The following is a 16,877-nucleotide window of genomic DNA, read 5'->3' as shown; positions in this document are numbered from 1 at the left end:
ATAGACTAGTCTTAGCTCTAATCACCTTCTCTGCTGGATGACTTGAATACTTCTATCTCTGGGCCTTCTTGTCTCTAAAATGAATAGTGTTAACGTTGACCGAGTAATAATAGTAACAACAGTAGCCAGTGGTTGTCTGGTATCGACTCTGTACTAGGGATGATTCCAAGTCATTCACTGGGGCTGCACACTCCTCTATAGAGGCAGGTGATTAGTCCACGTAGGTGTGACAAGACAGACCCTGCTATCCCTGATGGGTAAGAGGTCTAAGATACCAAGTAGAGATGGATCAGGGACTTGACTCAGATCCGTCTCCATCCTGGCCCCTGTTGTTGCACAAGCAGGTGCAGAGATACCAGGTACTCCTATCGCTGATGCTCTCCAGCCAGACCAAAGACCAGGTAACAGCGGGTGCCATGCAGCGCCTACGGGCCCGGGGCTTGACCGTGGAAAACATCCTGCAGATGGAAGACGACATGCTGGGCAGGCTCATCTACCCTGTGGGCTTCTGGAGGGTAAGCCTTATGTATGCTTGGCAGCAGAGCCACGAGGGGGCAGTGGTCCAGAGATGGCGGACAGGCCATTTCTGACTACAGAGGCCTTTCGTGCTTCTGCCCTGCCAGGAGTCTATACCGTGGGGCTAGTTCCCAGTCCCTGAGGCTTTTGGGATTTTCCTGTTTACATCTCTACATTCCTCTATCCTCCCACCTAGCTGCCTGCCCTTGCCCTTCTCCCCTTCCCCTCCTGGGCTCCCTGCAGTGCACCACTCCAAAGAGGCTGCCCCCCCTACTTCACAGAACCCAGGGTGGTGGGTGGATCTGTTGAAAGCAGCTCCGTGGGTGGGGCTGCTTCCCCTTGGCACCATGTGGGCCACGTCTATCAGATTGGTTTTAAATAGCCCTCTCCACTCAAGCACAGGATGGGAACCACCCAGCTGGTCTGGTAGTTGCTTGGGGGAGCCCCAGACTCCAGCCTTCCTTCCTGAAGGTCCAGGTGCTACTGAATCTAGGTCCTAGGGAGAGAATGCTGAGGCAGGGGACCCAAGCTGGTTCCCACACATGTCATTGGCTCACATGAATGGGAGGAAGTTCTAGGCATGTGCTGGAGCCCTACTAGGGGCTCCTTCAGCCCTCTTTGCTGCTTTTGGTTCCTCACCTCCTGGAGAGGTGGGGCAGGTAGATATCTCTACATGGGACAAGGGCAAGTGTTGGGCAACTCTGGGTACCCATGGGTCCTCCCCGATTAAGCTGTGCCTCACCCCAAGGCTGACCCACACTATCTTTCAGAACAAGGTCAAGTTCATCAAGCAGACAACCGCCATCCTGCAGCAGCGCTATGAAGGGGACATCCCTGCGTCCGTGGCAGAGCTAGTAGCCTTGCCAGGTGTTGGACCCAAGATGGCACATTTGGCCATGGCTGTGGCCTGGGGGACTGTATCAGGCATAGGTGAGTGGCTTGTGCCTCACAGAGGGAGAAGTTAACTCTGAGCTTGCTTGCCTCTGTTGGGGGTTCCCCAATTTTTTTTTAGTTAAACCAGAATATCAAAAGGGTGTTCTCAGGGGCTGGAGATATGGCTCAGAGGTTAAGAGCACTGACTCTTCTTCCAGAGGTTCTGAGTTCAATTCCCAGCAACCACATGATGGCTCACAGCCATCTGTAATGAGATCTAGTGCCCTCTTCTGGCCTGCAGGGACACATGCAAGTAGAATGCTGTATACATAATTAATAAATAAATCTTTGAAAAAAGAAAAAGAAAAAAGCCAAAAGACTAAGAAGTATTTAAAAAAAAAAAAAGGGTGTTCTCAGTGCTGAGCAAACCAGCCTGCTCTCAGCAGGACACTGATGACAAGAACTCTCACACTTGCTGGTCTCTGAGGGACCTGGAAGCCATGCGGTTGCCACATACTGCAGAGTCAGTGGAGAGTGTTTCACCTGTGGGGAGGAGGCTTCTCGGTGGTTGGGTAGTGTGACAGCCCCGGGGAACCTGACCTGGGCTCAAGGGATCTGGGGAGCCTTTTGTATTCATTGCTGTTGTTATTGTCTGTTTTGGTTTGGTTTTTTATTTTGGTTTGTTTGTTTGAATTTTGGTTTGGTTTTTGGTTTTGGTTTTTCTAGGCAGGGGCTTTCTGTGTGGCCCTGGCTGTCCTGGAACTCACTCTGTAGACCAGGCTGGCCTCAAACTTACAGAGATCCTCCTGCCTCTGCCTCCTGAGTGCTGGGATTAAAGGCGTGCTCCACCACTCTCAGCGCCTACCTCGGTTTCTTAAATCCTGGGATAATAATCATGCACCACTGTGCCAAACTCCAGGAAATCTTTCTGAAGTTACGCTCCAGTTTAGAGCTTCTGGTGAGTTAGCCAGGCCAGGAGGTACAAGTATGTCCCAGGCAGAAGGAATAGCAGACATAAAGCTGGGAAACAAAACAGGAAACTCTAGAATGGGGGCGGCAAATCGAGGCAGAGGCTGAGGCGGTGGTGGAGGAGGAGGAGGAGGGTCATTTCTGGATTATCATTGTCTAGCATTTGAAGCACCTCTGCGTAGCTAGGTTGAAGACATACTCCCTGGGGCAGGGACAGACATGCTGCCTTCTCAGAACTTTGTCCAGAGTGGTCGGGGTTCCTGTGGTCACACAGAAACCAAGATTCAGCCCTGACTTCTCTCTGGGCCCCCAACCCCTGGCTCCTGCATGTGCCTGGTGGATGTGTTCCTTCAGCCCATCTCTAAACCTGTGGCGTGGTAGCCCTGCCCACTGGGTAGAGGGCAGCTAGGGGCCCAGGACTTTGACTAGGAGCTGGTGACCACCTGTTGAGCCTGGAGAACAGCAAACCTTGGAAGAGCCTGACAGGAGGAAGTGGGCGAGGCCTCCCACCTAGGCAGCAGCCTCTTAGTCGACACTTGAGCTTATCTGTCCTCTGTCCTCAGCTGGCTGTGTCCTGGGAGCTGTGGTGGGTGGCTGTGTGGGGGAAGGGCCCTTCAGGGAACTGTGCTTCCAGCGGACAGGGCAGTATCTGAACGCCACCCACTTCTCTGTAGTCTGAGGGCCTGGTTACCTTCAGTGAGACCCCAGGGTTGCCTGCCAGGGAGAAAAGATACCCCCTCCACTGAAAAGCTAGAACTGTGGCACTCTGACCCTTGCAGCTGGGTGACCTTAGGTCACATACTTGACCTTTCTGAACTTGAGTTCACAGCCAGTGACCTAATCGCCCTCCTTAACAACACAAATGTGTCGGAAGCCCCTCCGCCCAGCGTAGGAGGCTCATACATGACTTGGTCCTGGATTGGGCCTCTGGGGTTCTGAGTAATATGTTACTTACAGAGAAGGAAACTGAGGCTTAAAGCTTCCATCATGTGACTCCGCACCCCCCCTCCCCCCAGCCTGCACCCAAGCCTTTTCCCAGGCAGTAAGCAAGTCAGGACTTGGAGACTGGCTAATGTTTGACAAACCTTGGGAAAGGCAGGGCAGGCACTGCAGTTGACTGGGTGGCTTGGCAGGCAGCCCCAGCGAAGGGATAAGGCTGAATCCCTGCAATGGGCAGCTGATAGGAGCGCAGCTAGATCCAGCCTGACCCTGCTCTCCACTCTGTCCCCAAGAGCTGTAGTAGCAGGTGCCAGGCAGCTCTGTGACAGTGACCTCAGGCCAGCCCCCTGGGCCGAGCTGCTGCCACCCAGCCCGGTGCTCACATCTAGTGGATGGGCTGGTGGGGGTGCTTAGGACCCCAGAAGATGGCAGAGGAGGCCAAGCAAGACCCTCCCTGATCCAGGCCCCATTCTTGAAGGGGCTTTGGATCAAGAGTACACACTTTAGGGGTTGGGTTTTTTGTTTTTCCCAGGATAGGGAGTTGCATTTTTGTAAGAGAGTCTTCTCTGTAGCCCAAGCTACCCTTGAACTCAGAGCAATTCTACTTCAACCTTTCAAGTGCTGGGTTACAGATAGGAACCACTACGCCTGCCTCACACTGTTGGTTTGGTTGCTGTTGGTTTGGTGTGGCTTGGTTTTTGGTTTTTTGAAACAGGACTTCTCTGTGTAGCTCTGGCTGCCTGATACTTGTTCTGTAGACCAGGCTGGCCTCGAACTCACAGAAATCCAGTCCTGGGATTAAAGGTGTGTGTCACCTACCTGCTGCCTCACACTCTTGACTGTTTTGTTTTGAAACAGGGTTTCTCTGTGTAGCCCTGGCCTTTGTAGAACAGGCTGGGCTTTGAACAGAGAGATCCACCTGCAAGCCTTTAATCCCAGCCCTCAGGAGGCAGAGGCAAGTGTATATCTCAGAGTTTGAGGCAACCTGGGTCTACATAGTGAGTTCCAGGATAGTTGGGGCCATGAAGAGACCCTGTCTCAAAAAAAAAAAAAAAAAANAAAAAAAAAAAAAAAAAAAAAAAAAAAAAAAAAAAAAAAAAAAAGCTGCCTGCACCCCAGGTTGATGGCTCAGACTCAGCCAGCTCTACTGATGCACTTCCTTCTTTAAGGCTCCATCCATCTTGTTTAGAGGTCCAAGTGAGAGAGGCCCTGGGCTCTTGCTTAGGACTGGAGATAGGGACGGGGTACAGTCCAGCTGGCAGAATGCCCTTGTTCACCCTGCCCTGTCCCCAAGCAGCGGTGGACACACATGTACACAGAATCGCCAACCGACTGAGGTGGACCAAGAAGGTGACCAAGACCCCAGAGGCGACGCGCACAGCCTTGGAGGAGTGGCTACCCAGGTACAGTATAGCTGGATGAGGCTGGAGGAGGGAGTGGCCCTGCCGACTGCCACACTGACCTGTCTCTAACCCTCACAGGGGGCTGTGGAGTGAGATCAATGGACTGCTGGTGGGCTTCGGCCAACAGATTTGCCTTCCTGTCCATCCTCAATGCCAGGCCTGCCTCAACCGGGCCCTGTGTCCTGCTGCCCAGAACCTTTGAGTCCCAGGGCTTCCTCTGGCCAGTGTCTGTGAAGTGCCTTTGTGTGTGGGGCGGGTGAAGTTTGGGGGTCTGCAGGGCGTGTAATAAAGCTGGGAGGTTATTCACACTTGACCTCTAGCGCAGTTGATTTAGGATCGGGCCAAGAAGCACAAGCATGAACGCGGTGTGTGCACGGCATTCACAAGTCAGGGGCAGGACTGCCTGGGAGGCTGTGTGGGGACATAGTGTATCCTGGGGAGTGGGGGAGGGAGGGAGGGAAGAGCATGGGGAGTGTAAACCCAGGAGGGAGGAAACAGAGCCAGCTGCAGCCAGCTGCTGGGAAGCCTGCAGGGGGTGGGGGGTGTCCTTGTGAACTCTCACACTCTGTCCTGCAGCCCCAGCACTTCCCTGAACCTTCTAGCTTCTGAACTTGTGCTCAGCCTGTGCCAGGAACCCACCCCCATGTTAACAGAACTCTAGAGACCTAGACTCTGGGCTGCTGGATGCAGGCTTAACAGGACAGGTCTTGAAGGAGGAGAGGATGGTGTCATTCCTCACCTAAGGGTCTTTTGGAAGGGGCCCTGCCCCTCAACTGAAGACTCAGAAAAGACACAGGCGCCAGAGTCCAAGGCAAGGCCTGTTTAATTTGAGGGTGCGCACGTGCGCTATGGCTTACGAGGCAGATTGCGGTGCCAATGAGTGAGTCTGGGCATTGAAAGCACTGAGGAAAGGGCAGAGGGCAAGGGCCAGGCCCACCATCTCCGGGGTCCGGGCTGCAGAGCAGGACAGGGGTGGGTGGTCCGGAGCTCCCCTCTCGCAGACAGGGAACCGCCATCCCTGGTCCCTCAGAGAACCGAGACTTTGCATTCCAGAACCCGGCACGTGGGAGGCAGCGCAGGAGTAGCCAGGCAGAGGAGAGAGGCCTGGCCCGGGGACCATCCCTCACTAGGGAAGCTCCTACAGACACAGCTGGCCCCGCGGGCCTGCCCCTGGCTATCTGTCCCCCTGGAGTCCCTGGCCTCTGCTCTGGATGGTGCTGCTGACAGGGTGGGTAAGAAAGGGTTTGCAGAGAAAGGTTCGTTTTATTGCAATTATTTAGAGAGTGAGTCCCAAGAGGGTGGGGGAGGGGGGCTCCACTATTAACTAGAAACATGTGGAGCTGGAGACCTTTCAGGAAAAAAAGCGAAAACATGAATTCCTTTCAGTCAGCAGGCCCGAGGCAAACAGCAAAGGCCCTTGGCAAACCACCATTCATAGCTCCTCCCTTTCTCACTGTGTCTCTGTCTCTCTGTCAGTCTTTCTGCCTGTCTGTCTGTCTCTGTCTCTCTCACACATTTCTGGGTTTCTCTCTTCCCTCATCTCACTATGACAGCCGCAGCACCCAGTGGACAAGACAAGGGTTCATGGGGTCATGGGTCCAGTCTGCTGAGGCTTGGGGAGCTCTGGAAAGGCCCAAGGTCCGTGCAGGAAGAGACCCTGGGGCCCCTGGACAGGCAGAGAGGGGCTCAGAAGTTGCTGAAGATCTCTCGCTTCCGGTTCCAGTCCATCTGTGGTGCCCGCTTGTTGACCCGGGTAGCTCGAGCCTTCTCCTTGGCTTCAGCTGCTGTGGGACTCAGGTGGAGGCCACTCTCCTGGAAAGGGTCTCGCTTCCAGGCATTGCCATCCTGGGTACAGGTAAGGTGCAGACAGTGAGCCATATCCCTGGCAGCTGCCTCCCCAAGGAACTTACACCAGAGGCCACCTCAAGGCCTAGGACAGCCAGCCCAAGAGGGTTCTTGGAAACAGTAGTACCACTGTCCTGGTAGGTATTTCCACAGAGATTAACTCCTAAGCCTCTGAAACCCCACGTGTGAACACCGCAGCAGAGTTACCTCATTGTCCTTCTCTGAGCCTGGCAGGTCACTTCGGGATGAGCACATGGAGCCACCATTGAGCTGGGTAGGAAACCAAGGGTAGGTTGTGGTTTCAGCGTCCCCATCCTGGTGCACCTAGATCTGCACACGTGCTCACATGCACACGCTCTCATGCACACACGTGCAGGCACGGTTCACTTTGAGCACAGCACAGCTGCATCTCATCTGTCCCTTGTTCAGCAGTGAGCATCACACATCTCCCGCTGCCTGGGCCAGAGCGTAACTGGTGCCTCACAGCGAACAGATGAGCCCGATCTGGCCAGCCATGATGGGGAAGAGCAGCTGCGGCAATGGGAATTAGCTATGTGAGTGTCACCTGATGTCAAGCTAGGGCCAGCGTCCCAAGGTCAGAACTGAAGACGACTCAGTCACGTTGGAACAAAGCATGGAAGGGTGGCCTAGGGCCCAAGGTGCCCTCCCACCCTGTGTGAGCCCCAGCACTGACCCCATATAGGATCCACAGTGGGTGTTTGTTTTGAGACAAAGTCTCTATGTAGCCCTGGCTATCCTGGAACTTGCCATGTGGAGCAGGCTGACCTCAAAACTCGCAAGTGCAGGGATTGATGGTATATACCATCATGACTGGCTAGCACAGTGGTATTTCTGAGGTGACCAGTCAGATAGGTTTCACAACTGTACATCCTCAAGGGCAGAGCTCTCCAGGACACACACCCTTTATCATGTCTGGGGATGCGGAGGTGGAGGCACACTTGGGGTTGCATGGGCCCACCCTCTCACCTGGGCAGGACTGGTCCCGTTTGTGACTGGTGATGGCAGTGGACCTGTGGGGACAGCACGTTAGTGACTGCATTGAGCCTACCCTGTGCCCCTAAGGTAGTAGCCTACCTTCCACATGCTCCTCAGTGGGTATGACCCGCAACCGCTTGAAGTGTTCATCAGTCTCTGGATCTACCACCAGCAACCGGGCCTCATCCTCCCGGGCCTTGATTCTGGCAACAACTTCAGCATGGCGCAGCCCCTCCACATTCTGCCCATTCACCTGCCACCACCCACACAGGGTCAGAAAGGCCTGAGGGGCCCAGTCGGCCCAATGCCACCCAGCCAGGTGTGCCATCAAATATTCATCGAAGCCACCACCAGCCGAGGCAGCAAGAGGAGGTGCCAGCTCAAGTTCCCTGCATCTCCCCTCCTCCTGCAGGGACCCAGAGCCCAGACGTGGACACTCGGGGACACACAAATACACAGCAACCCAGGGTACCTCAATGAGCCGGTCCTGGGCACGGAGGCCAGAGTGGGAAGCAGGCGAGCCCGGGTCCACAGAGCGGATGTACTGACCAGGGCGGGACTTGTCACTATGCAGGTTGAACCCGTAGCCTTGGGGTCCCTTTCGCAAGTGGCAGAGCCGGGGACGCAGCTCCCTTGGGGGCCCATTGACATCCTGTAGACACATAGGAGGTGACATCAGGCTCTGCCCCAGCCTCCCAGCCCGGTGCTCTCAGGAACCAACCCCAGGTTTCACTGATAGATACTCTATGTGCCCCATGACCAAGGAGCTTAGTAAGCAGTCTGTAATATAGCTTTAGTTGTGTGGGGGTTTAGTGACAAAGCCTATTGCCAAACATGTAAACCTCTAGTGAGATAGTTGCTGAGAAACCATGGAAGAATTCACAGGGGTCACAGCACAGCTTGAGGAACCAGATGGGATACCGGGCCCCCATCACAGGAGCAAGACTGTGCCTTCAGGCTGCACCTCCCCCTCCTCCTCTGCCTCCCTTCCCTAGGGCTGGTGCCTTGGAGGCCTGAGCAGCTTTGTTTTCTCCCGAAGGCCACCAAGAGGCTTCCTGGGCTGTGTGGCAGCTGCTTGCTTTTGAATTCCAACACTAACTGGAACCACTGCCCCCACCTCATGGGCCCAGGAAAAAGAGGCTTCAATGCTTCCTAGCCCACAACACGGAAGGGCTCGTGGTACCCACAGGGAGCCCCCACCACTGCCCCAGACTGCCTTGATTTACCTCTGGCATCCTGCAGAAGATCTCTGGGCCAGGAAGCTATCAGGCAGGGGCCAGCCTTTTGACCCCCTACCCCAGCCAGGGGCCAAGCCAGAGACAGTTGCTGAATGGCCAGCGGCTGCCGGTGCCCAATTACACAGGGCCAGTGGCCGGGGTGGGCAGTCAGGTGGCAGCTCAGGTTTCTAGGTGTGTGTGCAGGTGACAATGTGCTGACTGGGGGTACTTCCCTCCCCGTCCACCACTACCCCTGCCCCTGCTGTCTAAGAGACCACAGAGCAGGGTCCTTCAGGCCTCACAGCAGAGCTATAAATCCCAGGCACCTGTCTCCCCTAACCCAGAATACCTCTGACTATTCCAGCTGCCCACTATACCTCCCTTTTTAGTGTTCTGGTGAGAAGGTCCCACGATGTAACCCAGACTAGCCTCAAACTCAAAGTCATCTTTTGTTTTAGCTTCTGAGTTCCAGAATTACAGGCATATGCCACCATGCCTAGCTCCAAACCCTAAATGTGGTGTTGGTCGTGTCCCTGGGTAGCAGCCAGCCGCAGGAGTAAGTACATCCTTCTATGCAGGGCTACTCCTGGCTTTAGAATTCTGGGATGTCCCCTCAACCTGGACACCCCCTCTTTGTCTAGCCTGCACTCAGGACCCCTTCCTTGACCCCAAAGCCCAGCTGGAGTCTCCTGGGACCCCTTGCTGCACAGCCACCATCTGCCTCATTACACCTAAGAATCACAGAGGTTAAATGTTCTCTAGTCCCCTGGGGGCTCGGCAGGATAATGTTGGCTGAATTCAGGGTTATAAGGCCTCCGAGATCTTCAGAGCCCCACTGCATAGATCTGTCAGCGGACACAGCTGAATGTACAAGGGCTTTGGGGCAAGGCCCTGATGGCCCCTGACAGAGGGACCTGTTAAAGCACCCTGGGACAGCCAGAGACTAGTTCACAGGGGAAGAGAGACTGGAGCGGAGAGCATCAACACAGTGCGAGGGACTGTGTGGCCACTCCTGGCACGATGTCATGTCCTAGGAGGCAGGCCCACATCATGTGGCCAGAGAGACAAGACATCCAAGCTTATACTTATAAACAAGCAACACAGACACACACAGCCGCCCACACATGCAAGTTATGCCCATGGCACTGGTCCCTGTGGCCTCTTCCCACGGCCTCTGTGGTAGCCTGCAAGGCAGGGTTTCTTGGGGCTCCCCAATGGGAAGTAGGTCTTGGCAAGCTATTGTGATCATGGAACTAGGGGCTGTTCTGACCAACCCCCAGCCACAAGTCAGACCAGTTTCCTCTCAGCACGGGCTGAAAGATCTCTAAACGGTCTCTGGCCACAAGCAGAGCCCAAGCAGCGCCAGGCCTGGCAGAAGACCCTCAAGTATAAGAACTGCAACACACCCTCAAGCCCATGGGGTAGAGGGGGACAAGCAAGTGGGGGTAGGGTGCCCCCACGAGCAGTGGGAGGGGTGCATTGCTGGAATTCTTCCTCCCAGCCCTAGCTGTGAGCACACTTCCTGCCTTCTTCAGACAGGCCCTCTGGCTCCCACGGGCTCTGAGACACAGAGCCATAGAGCTGGGCAAGCCCCAGTACCCCTGCTGAGCCTATAGCCAAACAAAGGCTGATATGGGGGTGCCCTAGGAGCCAGGCTCTGCCCCCCCCCACCAGATAATGACTCACCAGCCCCAGTAGAGAAAGGCCCCCATTGTTGCTTGGGGTCCATCTTGCAGGCACAAACATCCCCAAGTTCCCTGTCCCTTCCCAGAGACTGAGCTAAGGCTGGGGTCCTGGCAGTCCGGCTCTGCCCCCACTCCACCTGACCTGACCTGAACAAGCCCCCGATGGAAGTTCTGTGGAGGAGCTCCTGGGGCTGAGGCAGGCATCATGGTATTCCTGGAGCGAGCCATGAGCGGTGAGCTAGGAATGGCAAGCAGCGAGTGACCCAGCCTGGAGTGGCCCCAGCTCTTGGGCCAGCAGAGACTGCCACCCCACTTATCTACCTCCCGCTGTGGCCCAGGTTCCCTGGGGATGGGTGGGGACATAGGGGCTGACTCACTTTGGGTAGCAGGGTGGTGACTGAACCCCCTCCCCTGTCCGGCGCCCCCCACACCCAGCTGGGTTTCCGTCCTAAGAAAGGAAGGAAGGAAGCTGCTGGGAGGCCCTGCCCTGCTTCAGGACCCAGAGCAGTGGAGACAGGGAGTCAAGGGAGGGGACCTTGGCTAGAGAACAGAAGACAGTAGCTGGGGGAGGGAAAAGAGGACAGAGGCACCAGGGGAGTCCCAAAAGCTTGGCTGCTGTCATTTTGCGCCACAGCATCCTATACAGCAAACCCACTACCTGTAGAGTTACACCATCCCCGACTCAGTCCCCAAGTCCTCCAGGAGGTGCAGACACGGTAGGACCGAGGGGGTGGAAAGGCATGGTCTATCACCACCTCCCTATCCCTGGCACTGCTAGCTGCTAGGTCTGTTTGGGGGCTGTCCCTGTCATCACTGCTAGAATCAGCTCACTGCAGCTGCAGCCACCCCCAGCCCTGAATGGCCTGGGCTGAGTCACCACTGACTAGGCCTTCCCGCCCCCAAAGGGAGGGGCAGACCATATCAGTATTCTCCCCTGTCTCACCTCCCCTATCCTGCAGGCTGGGACAAGAGACACAAGTTCAGGATGGATGAGAAAGCTCTAACCTCCAACGGGGGCCCCTAGAGGACACCCCAACACTGCCACCACAGAGCAGAGGTACACATGCCTCACCAGTCTGTCCAGTCCCCAATCCCCCCATCATCTGAGGCTCCCACACCCAGCCTGAGGCAGGCTATCTTAAGCCTGGTTTGTAGGAATCATAAGAGGCTCCCATTTCTCGTCCACGGGAAGACTGTCCCTTGGGCTCCTATACCTCCTCGAGTCCTTGTCCCTAGATCGGACCCATCTACAATAGGACAGGCCCATTGTACCCCCTTTTGTTCCTCTAAAAATACGCCCAGAGGAAGCCCCCTCCTAAGGCTTCCTGCAGCCCCTCCAAGCCTGAAATAGCAATGGCAGGGAAGGATCCACCCACAGTCAAGGGGCCTGGGCCACCCCATCTCCAGATAAGGTCCCAGGGTGGATTTTTCCACAGGAAGGTGACCAGGGCTGTTTTCATCTAAATGAATGGACATGGGGGAGGAGGGATCTTCTTCCTAAGAAGGAGAAATGGGTGCTTGGGAAAAAGGGAGGCTCTTAGTCCTCAGACAGAGGAAGGTGGGCCTGGCACCATCTTGTTCCCTCAAGATTCCTTCTAAAGACTCCTGATCTTAAACAGCCAGAGGGAAGAATCTAGATCCCAGGGCTTAGCCCTCAGGTCTCTCAGAAAGAAACACCAACAGGCTCAAAGCAGACACCTTTGCCCAGGTTGGCCTCACCACTGGGAATGCCATCTCTCGACCTCCAGACAGGTCCCATAGGGATCAGCACAGACCCAACCAGCTAAAGTGGAGACACTGGGGGAGGCCTCCAGCCACCCTCAGCCAATGGCTCTCAGAGCTGGAAGTGGAGATTAAAAAGAGACAATAACACCAGGCCCTCCAAGAAGCAGAACAAACAACCTGGGGCCCTTCCTCCAGCCCCAGGTCCTGCCTAGGTGGCTACTGGGAAGGGGGAACAGATCTTCCCTTGTTTCTTCCAGGTCACCTATCCTGGAAGGAGACAAGGGGGAGGTGCTACCCAGGACAGCACACAGGGGTTCCTTAGGGGAGGAAAGTCAAGGGAAAGACTCATCCCAGAAACCCTTTATAAGGACCCACATACAGCTCACCTGGGTGCCAGCCCCTGTCCTCGTTCCCATTTCCCTGGAACCCTCTGTCCCACTATAGCAGGATCTAATCCACCCAAGGCCTTTGGAGCACATGGATGGCTTAGACAGATACATGGACAGAGCCCAGGACAACAGATATCTAACAGACACTCGGTGCCTTAGTGTCCCAGCAGCTCCACCCAAGGCTCCTCAGTCAATGGAACCTGAAGTAGAGGGAACAAAGACAGAAAGGGTAGCCACAGCGGTCACCAGGGGCATAGAGTGGTTACTGCGGTAGGGAAAGGGCCCTGGGATGATCAAAGGTGATCAAATTGAAGATTTTATCAGAGGCAGTGATGGCAGTTCTGGAAAAGGCTCATTGTCCCCACACACATAGCCCACCATACCTTCTGGCCAGTGTCAGAGCCAAGGCTGCCCGAGCGTGCCCAGTCGTGCTTTGGTTCCCAGGGGTTGTGGACTGGTGGAAGGCCTCGATGGGCCATCTCCTCGGTGCAGGTCAGCTGCCGCCTGCTGAGCTCCTCATCTGTCTCCTTGTCCACCACGAGCAGCCGAGTCTGCCCCTCCACAGCCTTGATCCTCTGTACCACCTGGAATGGGTGGGTAGCGGGACCAGCTCAGCCGCCAACACCCGGGGCAGCACATGGAAGAAAGGGCACCACTCCCGGCTAGGCAAGGCTCACAGACAGCAGGCCAGGGGTGGGTAGCTGGACTGAGAGGCCTGCGAGCTCCACCCCCCACCCCCAGTTTCCAGTAGCTCCCTCCCCTCTTCTCCCTGGAGCTAGAGCCAGGGCTGCAAGTACTTCGGTATCCTCTTGTGGCCTTGCATTCAGCACAGGTAAGGACAGGAAGGAGCAGCCAAGAGCAGCCAGACGGGAGTGTCAGAAACTGCTCAGCTGAGCTTCAGGGTTTGAGTCTAGTCTATGCATATGTGTGTACATGCTTATCTGCATGTGTGTGCTTATCTGTATTGTGTGCTTTCGGGTGTGTGCGTGTATGTGTGTGTGTATTTTAAGGTCTGTCTTTTGGTCTAGGTGTAGGATAGAGTTGGCCCCAATGTGAGTATTTGGGCCAATTTCTTTCTCTGAGATGCAGTGTGACTCTAACACCCAGAAAGATCTCGAACTCCAATTTGCCTCCAGACCAGGACCAGAAAACCATTCCTGCTGGACCCGCAAAGAGGTGAAGACCTCGGGCTTCTACTAGGGTGCTGGTAGCTTCAAGGAAGCAGGACTGGGCTCCAGCAGGTGAGGCAAACAGTAGCAGGTACAGCGGGGGAAGAGGTGTGACTTTACAGCCATCTGTGTGTCTGGATGGGCGCCTGTGAAGTGCAGACAGCGTGTGGGCCACCATGGGGCATGCAGGATGTTAACATGAGTTCAAAGGGAGACATGCCCACTGGACATCTGAAGAGCAGGAAGTGTTAACAACGAGCACCCCCGCAGCCTGAGGGGGTGAGAAGACAGGGTCCTCATCATTATTTCACTTAGTATCTGCTATCATGGAGGGGTAGGAAAGTCAGACCCAAGGCCATCTTCACCTGTTCTGTCAGGGATGTCCTCTCTCCCCAGGACAGAGCAGAAGGATCCCAGCACCCTGACGCTTCTGGAATGGGAACCAAGCCAGTCACCCACTATCTGTCAGTAAAATGGAGTCGTGGTTTTACTTCCTGTCTTCCTGAGCGGTAGAAGGTGTCTAGCGTGGCTCCGTGTGACAATCTTTTGAGACTAGCACCCCAGAAACCTGGGGTAAACAGGTGGATTCCAGGAACTGCTAGAGGCAGGTGACACCAACTCTGCCGGCCTCTCCCTTGCTTTGTGCGCCAACCTTTGGGCTCTATTCCAGTCTCTTTAGCACACAACCAAATCCAGTGGTCACTGTAGGTAGAAAGCAGGCTTGGTGGAGGAGACAGGAATTCAACTCGTGGCCCAGCAAGAACCACCCTGCTTTCTCCAGGCCCACAAGTAAGTCATGGACATGCTTGGTACTGGGGAATTCAAAACAGAAAAGGTGGAGGGAAGCTGGACCCTTGCCAAGGTCTAAGGTGCGTCTACCCCTCAGTGGGATACAGACACCCCAGGGGTAGGTAAAACCTGCAGAGAAAACAGCCTTCTTTTAGCTCCCGGAGGCAAGACCTGGACAGTGACCTCTACAGAGCCAGGCAGCCTCTCAGGAGGAGGTTTCTTCTGAGACCAAAGAAGATGCTACCCCTAGAGCTGACTCGGCCAGATCCAGACATACTGGTCCATGAGAAGTACTAGTATAACCAGGCATGCAGACACACACACACACACGGCCGGCACACATGCTTGAAGTGTCCACACAACCCTAGACACACATTCCAGCGCTGACACAAGTATGCTTTCACCCTCTCCTGGAACAGTTGGGTAGTGTGCTCATATGGATGACCCCAGAGAGACCTGCAAGCCCACACACACACACACACACACCCCACACACACACGCAGTCACACATTGACAGAAAAGCATCTGTACCACAAGGCCACAAGGTGCCTTAGCCACCTCCTCCCCCTCCATGGCACACAGAGGCCAAAACTAGCAGAAGCAGCCAGGGCCCTGGCCAGAGTAGCCGCAGTGCGGCCCCTCCCTACCAGGATGTCCTCCCTCCCCCCGCTAGTGCAGGACCGAGCTTCCTCACCAGGAGGCCAGCTGGCGGGCCACGTCCCACACCTCGACACCGAGCCCAAGCAGGCCCCTGTGCGACCCTTGCCGGGTCCCACCATGTAGCACGCAGAAGGGGGGGGGTCGTTGGCATCTTAGCCGGCGCTGCAGGGACGCGCCCCCAGGAGGGAGCCGGGGGCGGGGCGCAGCGCGGGGACCCACCTGGTGATGCGTCTCGCCCTCTACGTTGACGCCGTTGACCTCAACCAGGCGGTCCCCGGCGCGCAGCGCGGCGGCCTCGGCTGGGGAGCCTGGCTCCACGCGCCGGATGAACTGGCCGCGGCGACCCTTCTCGCCATGCAGGTGGAAGCCGTAGCCTTGCTCGCCGCGTACCAGGCGACACAGGCGGGGCCGCAGCGACTCCTGCGCGGCCATGGCACCCGCTGCCCCCTGGCTGGCCGCGACTGGCCACGGCTCCCAACCACCCGCAGGCTGGAGCGCGGAGGCGGCGGAGGCGAGGGTGGGAGATCGGGCAGCGGCCTCGGTGGCTCCCGCTCAGCTCGCGTCGCCTCGGGCTCCGGCTTTGGCTCTGGCCCTGGCCCCTGCTCCTGCTGCAGCGCCGCCCCCGCGCCCGCCCCTTCCCCGCCCTCCTGGCTGCCCCCGCCCTAGCCCAAGCCCCGTTAGTTAGCTAGGCCCCTGCCTCCGCGCCCAGAAACCCTGGAGGACCACGGAGTGAGGATGGCACGGTCATGCAATTCCCCCCCCCCCCCCCCCCCCCCCCCCCCCCCCCCCCCCCCCCCAGTCCTTGGGATTCCTGTTTCATCCCATTCTGGCCACGCTCCGTAGCGCCAGCACCTTTGCCTTCTGTTCCAGGAATCACTCTTTCAGACACCTGCGTACCCTACTCTGAGAGAGGTTCCTGAAATGGGGAGCGTAGAGAAAGGATCTGGTCAGAGACCAGAGGGAAAGAGCAGGGGCCCCCGCACCTCCCTCGGAATGCACCCTCTACCCTCCCGGACTTCTGCCTGCTCCTTCTTTGCCCTCTGAATCTAGATCCCTGAAGTTGTCCCGGCCCAACTCAGTGCAACAGGCAGAAATAAGACTTTAAAGAGACGTGAGAGTAACCTAGGCCCTTAGGGCCAGTGATTAGGTGACCCCCCTTGCCCCTCCCAGGAAGTGTTTGTCCACTAAACATCCTGTCTCCATAGTCCCTGCTTTTCGGGAACATGAGTTTATCTGGCAGAGATGGGAGGGTATTTGCTGCCTTCCTCTTGACCCGGCGTGAACTGTGCTGAGGATAGACTTTGGCCCCTGAGCTCTAGGTGGTGATCAGCTGCTCCATGTTAAGCCTTGTAGGTCTCCCATCCCCTGTCCCCAGGCCTAGAGTCTCCCAGACACTCTTACTTTTACGATTGTATAAGTTCCCAGCTACCCCTGCAGACAATTCCCTCAGAGAATCGCTTATGCGTTCCTATATAGTTTCCCCAAAGCAACCCTAGAGGAAACAGGCCATTTTACAGATCAGAAAACTGAGGCCTGAAGAAGGGAGGTTCTGCACCTCTGCCGGGACCCAGTACTGTGAGACTGCATTTTGACCTTGAAGTATCTCCTCAGGCACAGAAGACAGCTGAGATTCAGGCTCACCCACAGCCCACTGCTCCTCACTTACCTGGTGTTCCTGGGTCAGGTACAGCCAGCTCAGACA

General features: G+C 56.1%; 2 protein-coding genes across 3 annotated transcripts; one reads left to right on the top strand and one right to left on the bottom strand.

The window, feature by feature from the left end:
• The first annotated feature begins 344 nt into the window (after positions 1-344).
• On the top strand, positions 345-5,013 carry Nthl1 (nth like DNA glycosylase 1). Its single transcript, XM_050137593.1, has 4 exons — positions 345-515; positions 1,287-1,446; positions 4,595-4,700; positions 4,779-5,013. Exons 1-4 carry the CDS (start codon positions 375-377, stop codon positions 4,900-4,902), a joined length of 531 nt encoding a protein of 176 aa, XP_049993550.1. The 5' UTR covers positions 345-374; the 3' UTR covers positions 4,903-5,013.
• Positions 5,014-5,505: 492 nt separating this feature from the next.
• Nherf2 (NHERF family PDZ scaffold protein 2) lies at positions 5,506-15,786 on the bottom strand. 2 transcript variants are annotated; one of them, XM_050134926.1, is made up of 7 exons: positions 15,395-15,786; positions 12,941-13,141; positions 8,014-8,193; positions 7,641-7,794; positions 7,533-7,576; positions 6,753-6,815; positions 5,506-6,545 (listed from the first exon to the last, which is right to left on the bottom strand). In XM_050134926.1, the coding sequence occupies exons 1-7, from the start codon at positions 15,605-15,607 to the stop codon at positions 6,387-6,389; spliced, it is 1,014 nt and encodes a 337-aa protein (XP_049990883.1). In that variant the 5' UTR covers positions 15,608-15,786; the 3' UTR covers positions 5,506-6,386. The 2 variants fall into 2 exon arrangements, with proteins under 2 accessions (XP_049990883.1, XP_049990891.1); XM_050134934.1 differs by lacking the exons at positions 12,941-13,141; positions 15,395-15,786 and adding an exon at positions 10,591-10,776.
• Between the last annotated feature and the right edge of the window lie 1,091 nt (positions 15,787-16,877).

Source organism: Alexandromys fortis, unplaced genomic scaffold, assembly GCF_014885135.2.
Source record: "Alexandromys fortis isolate MF-2015 unplaced genomic scaffold, M_Fortis_MF-2015_v1.1 scaffold_29, whole genome shotgun sequence".
Lineage (NCBI taxonomy): Eukaryota > Metazoa > Chordata > Mammalia > Rodentia > Cricetidae > Alexandromys > Alexandromys fortis.
This window is presented reverse-complemented; position numbering and strand designations above follow the sequence as displayed.

Excerpts from the sequence above, each read along its gene's own strand:
- Nherf2 (XM_050134926.1), bottom strand. The coding sequence starts at position 15,607 with ATGGCCGCGCAGGAGTCGCTGCGGCCCCGCCTGTGTCGCCTGGTACGC. Across the intron at positions 13,142-15,394 it reads AGGGCGAGACGCATCACCAG|GTGGTACAGAGGATCAAGGC; the intron begins GTGGGTCCCCGC and ends CACCCATTCCAG. Across the intron at positions 6,546-6,752 it reads GCTCAGAGAAGGACAATGAG|GATGGCAATGCCTGGAAGCG; the intron begins GTAACTCTGCTG and ends ACCTGTACCCAG.
- Nthl1 (XM_050137593.1), top strand. The coding sequence starts at position 375 with ATGCTCTCCAGCCAGACCAAAGACCAGGTAACAGCGGGTGCCATGCAG. Across the intron at positions 1,447-4,594 it reads GGGGACTGTATCAGGCATAG|CGGTGGACACACATGTACAC; the intron begins GTGAGTGGCTTG and ends GTCCCCAAGCAG. Across the intron at positions 4,701-4,778 it reads TTGGAGGAGTGGCTACCCAG|GGGGCTGTGGAGTGAGATCA; the intron begins GTACAGTATAGC and ends TAACCCTCACAG.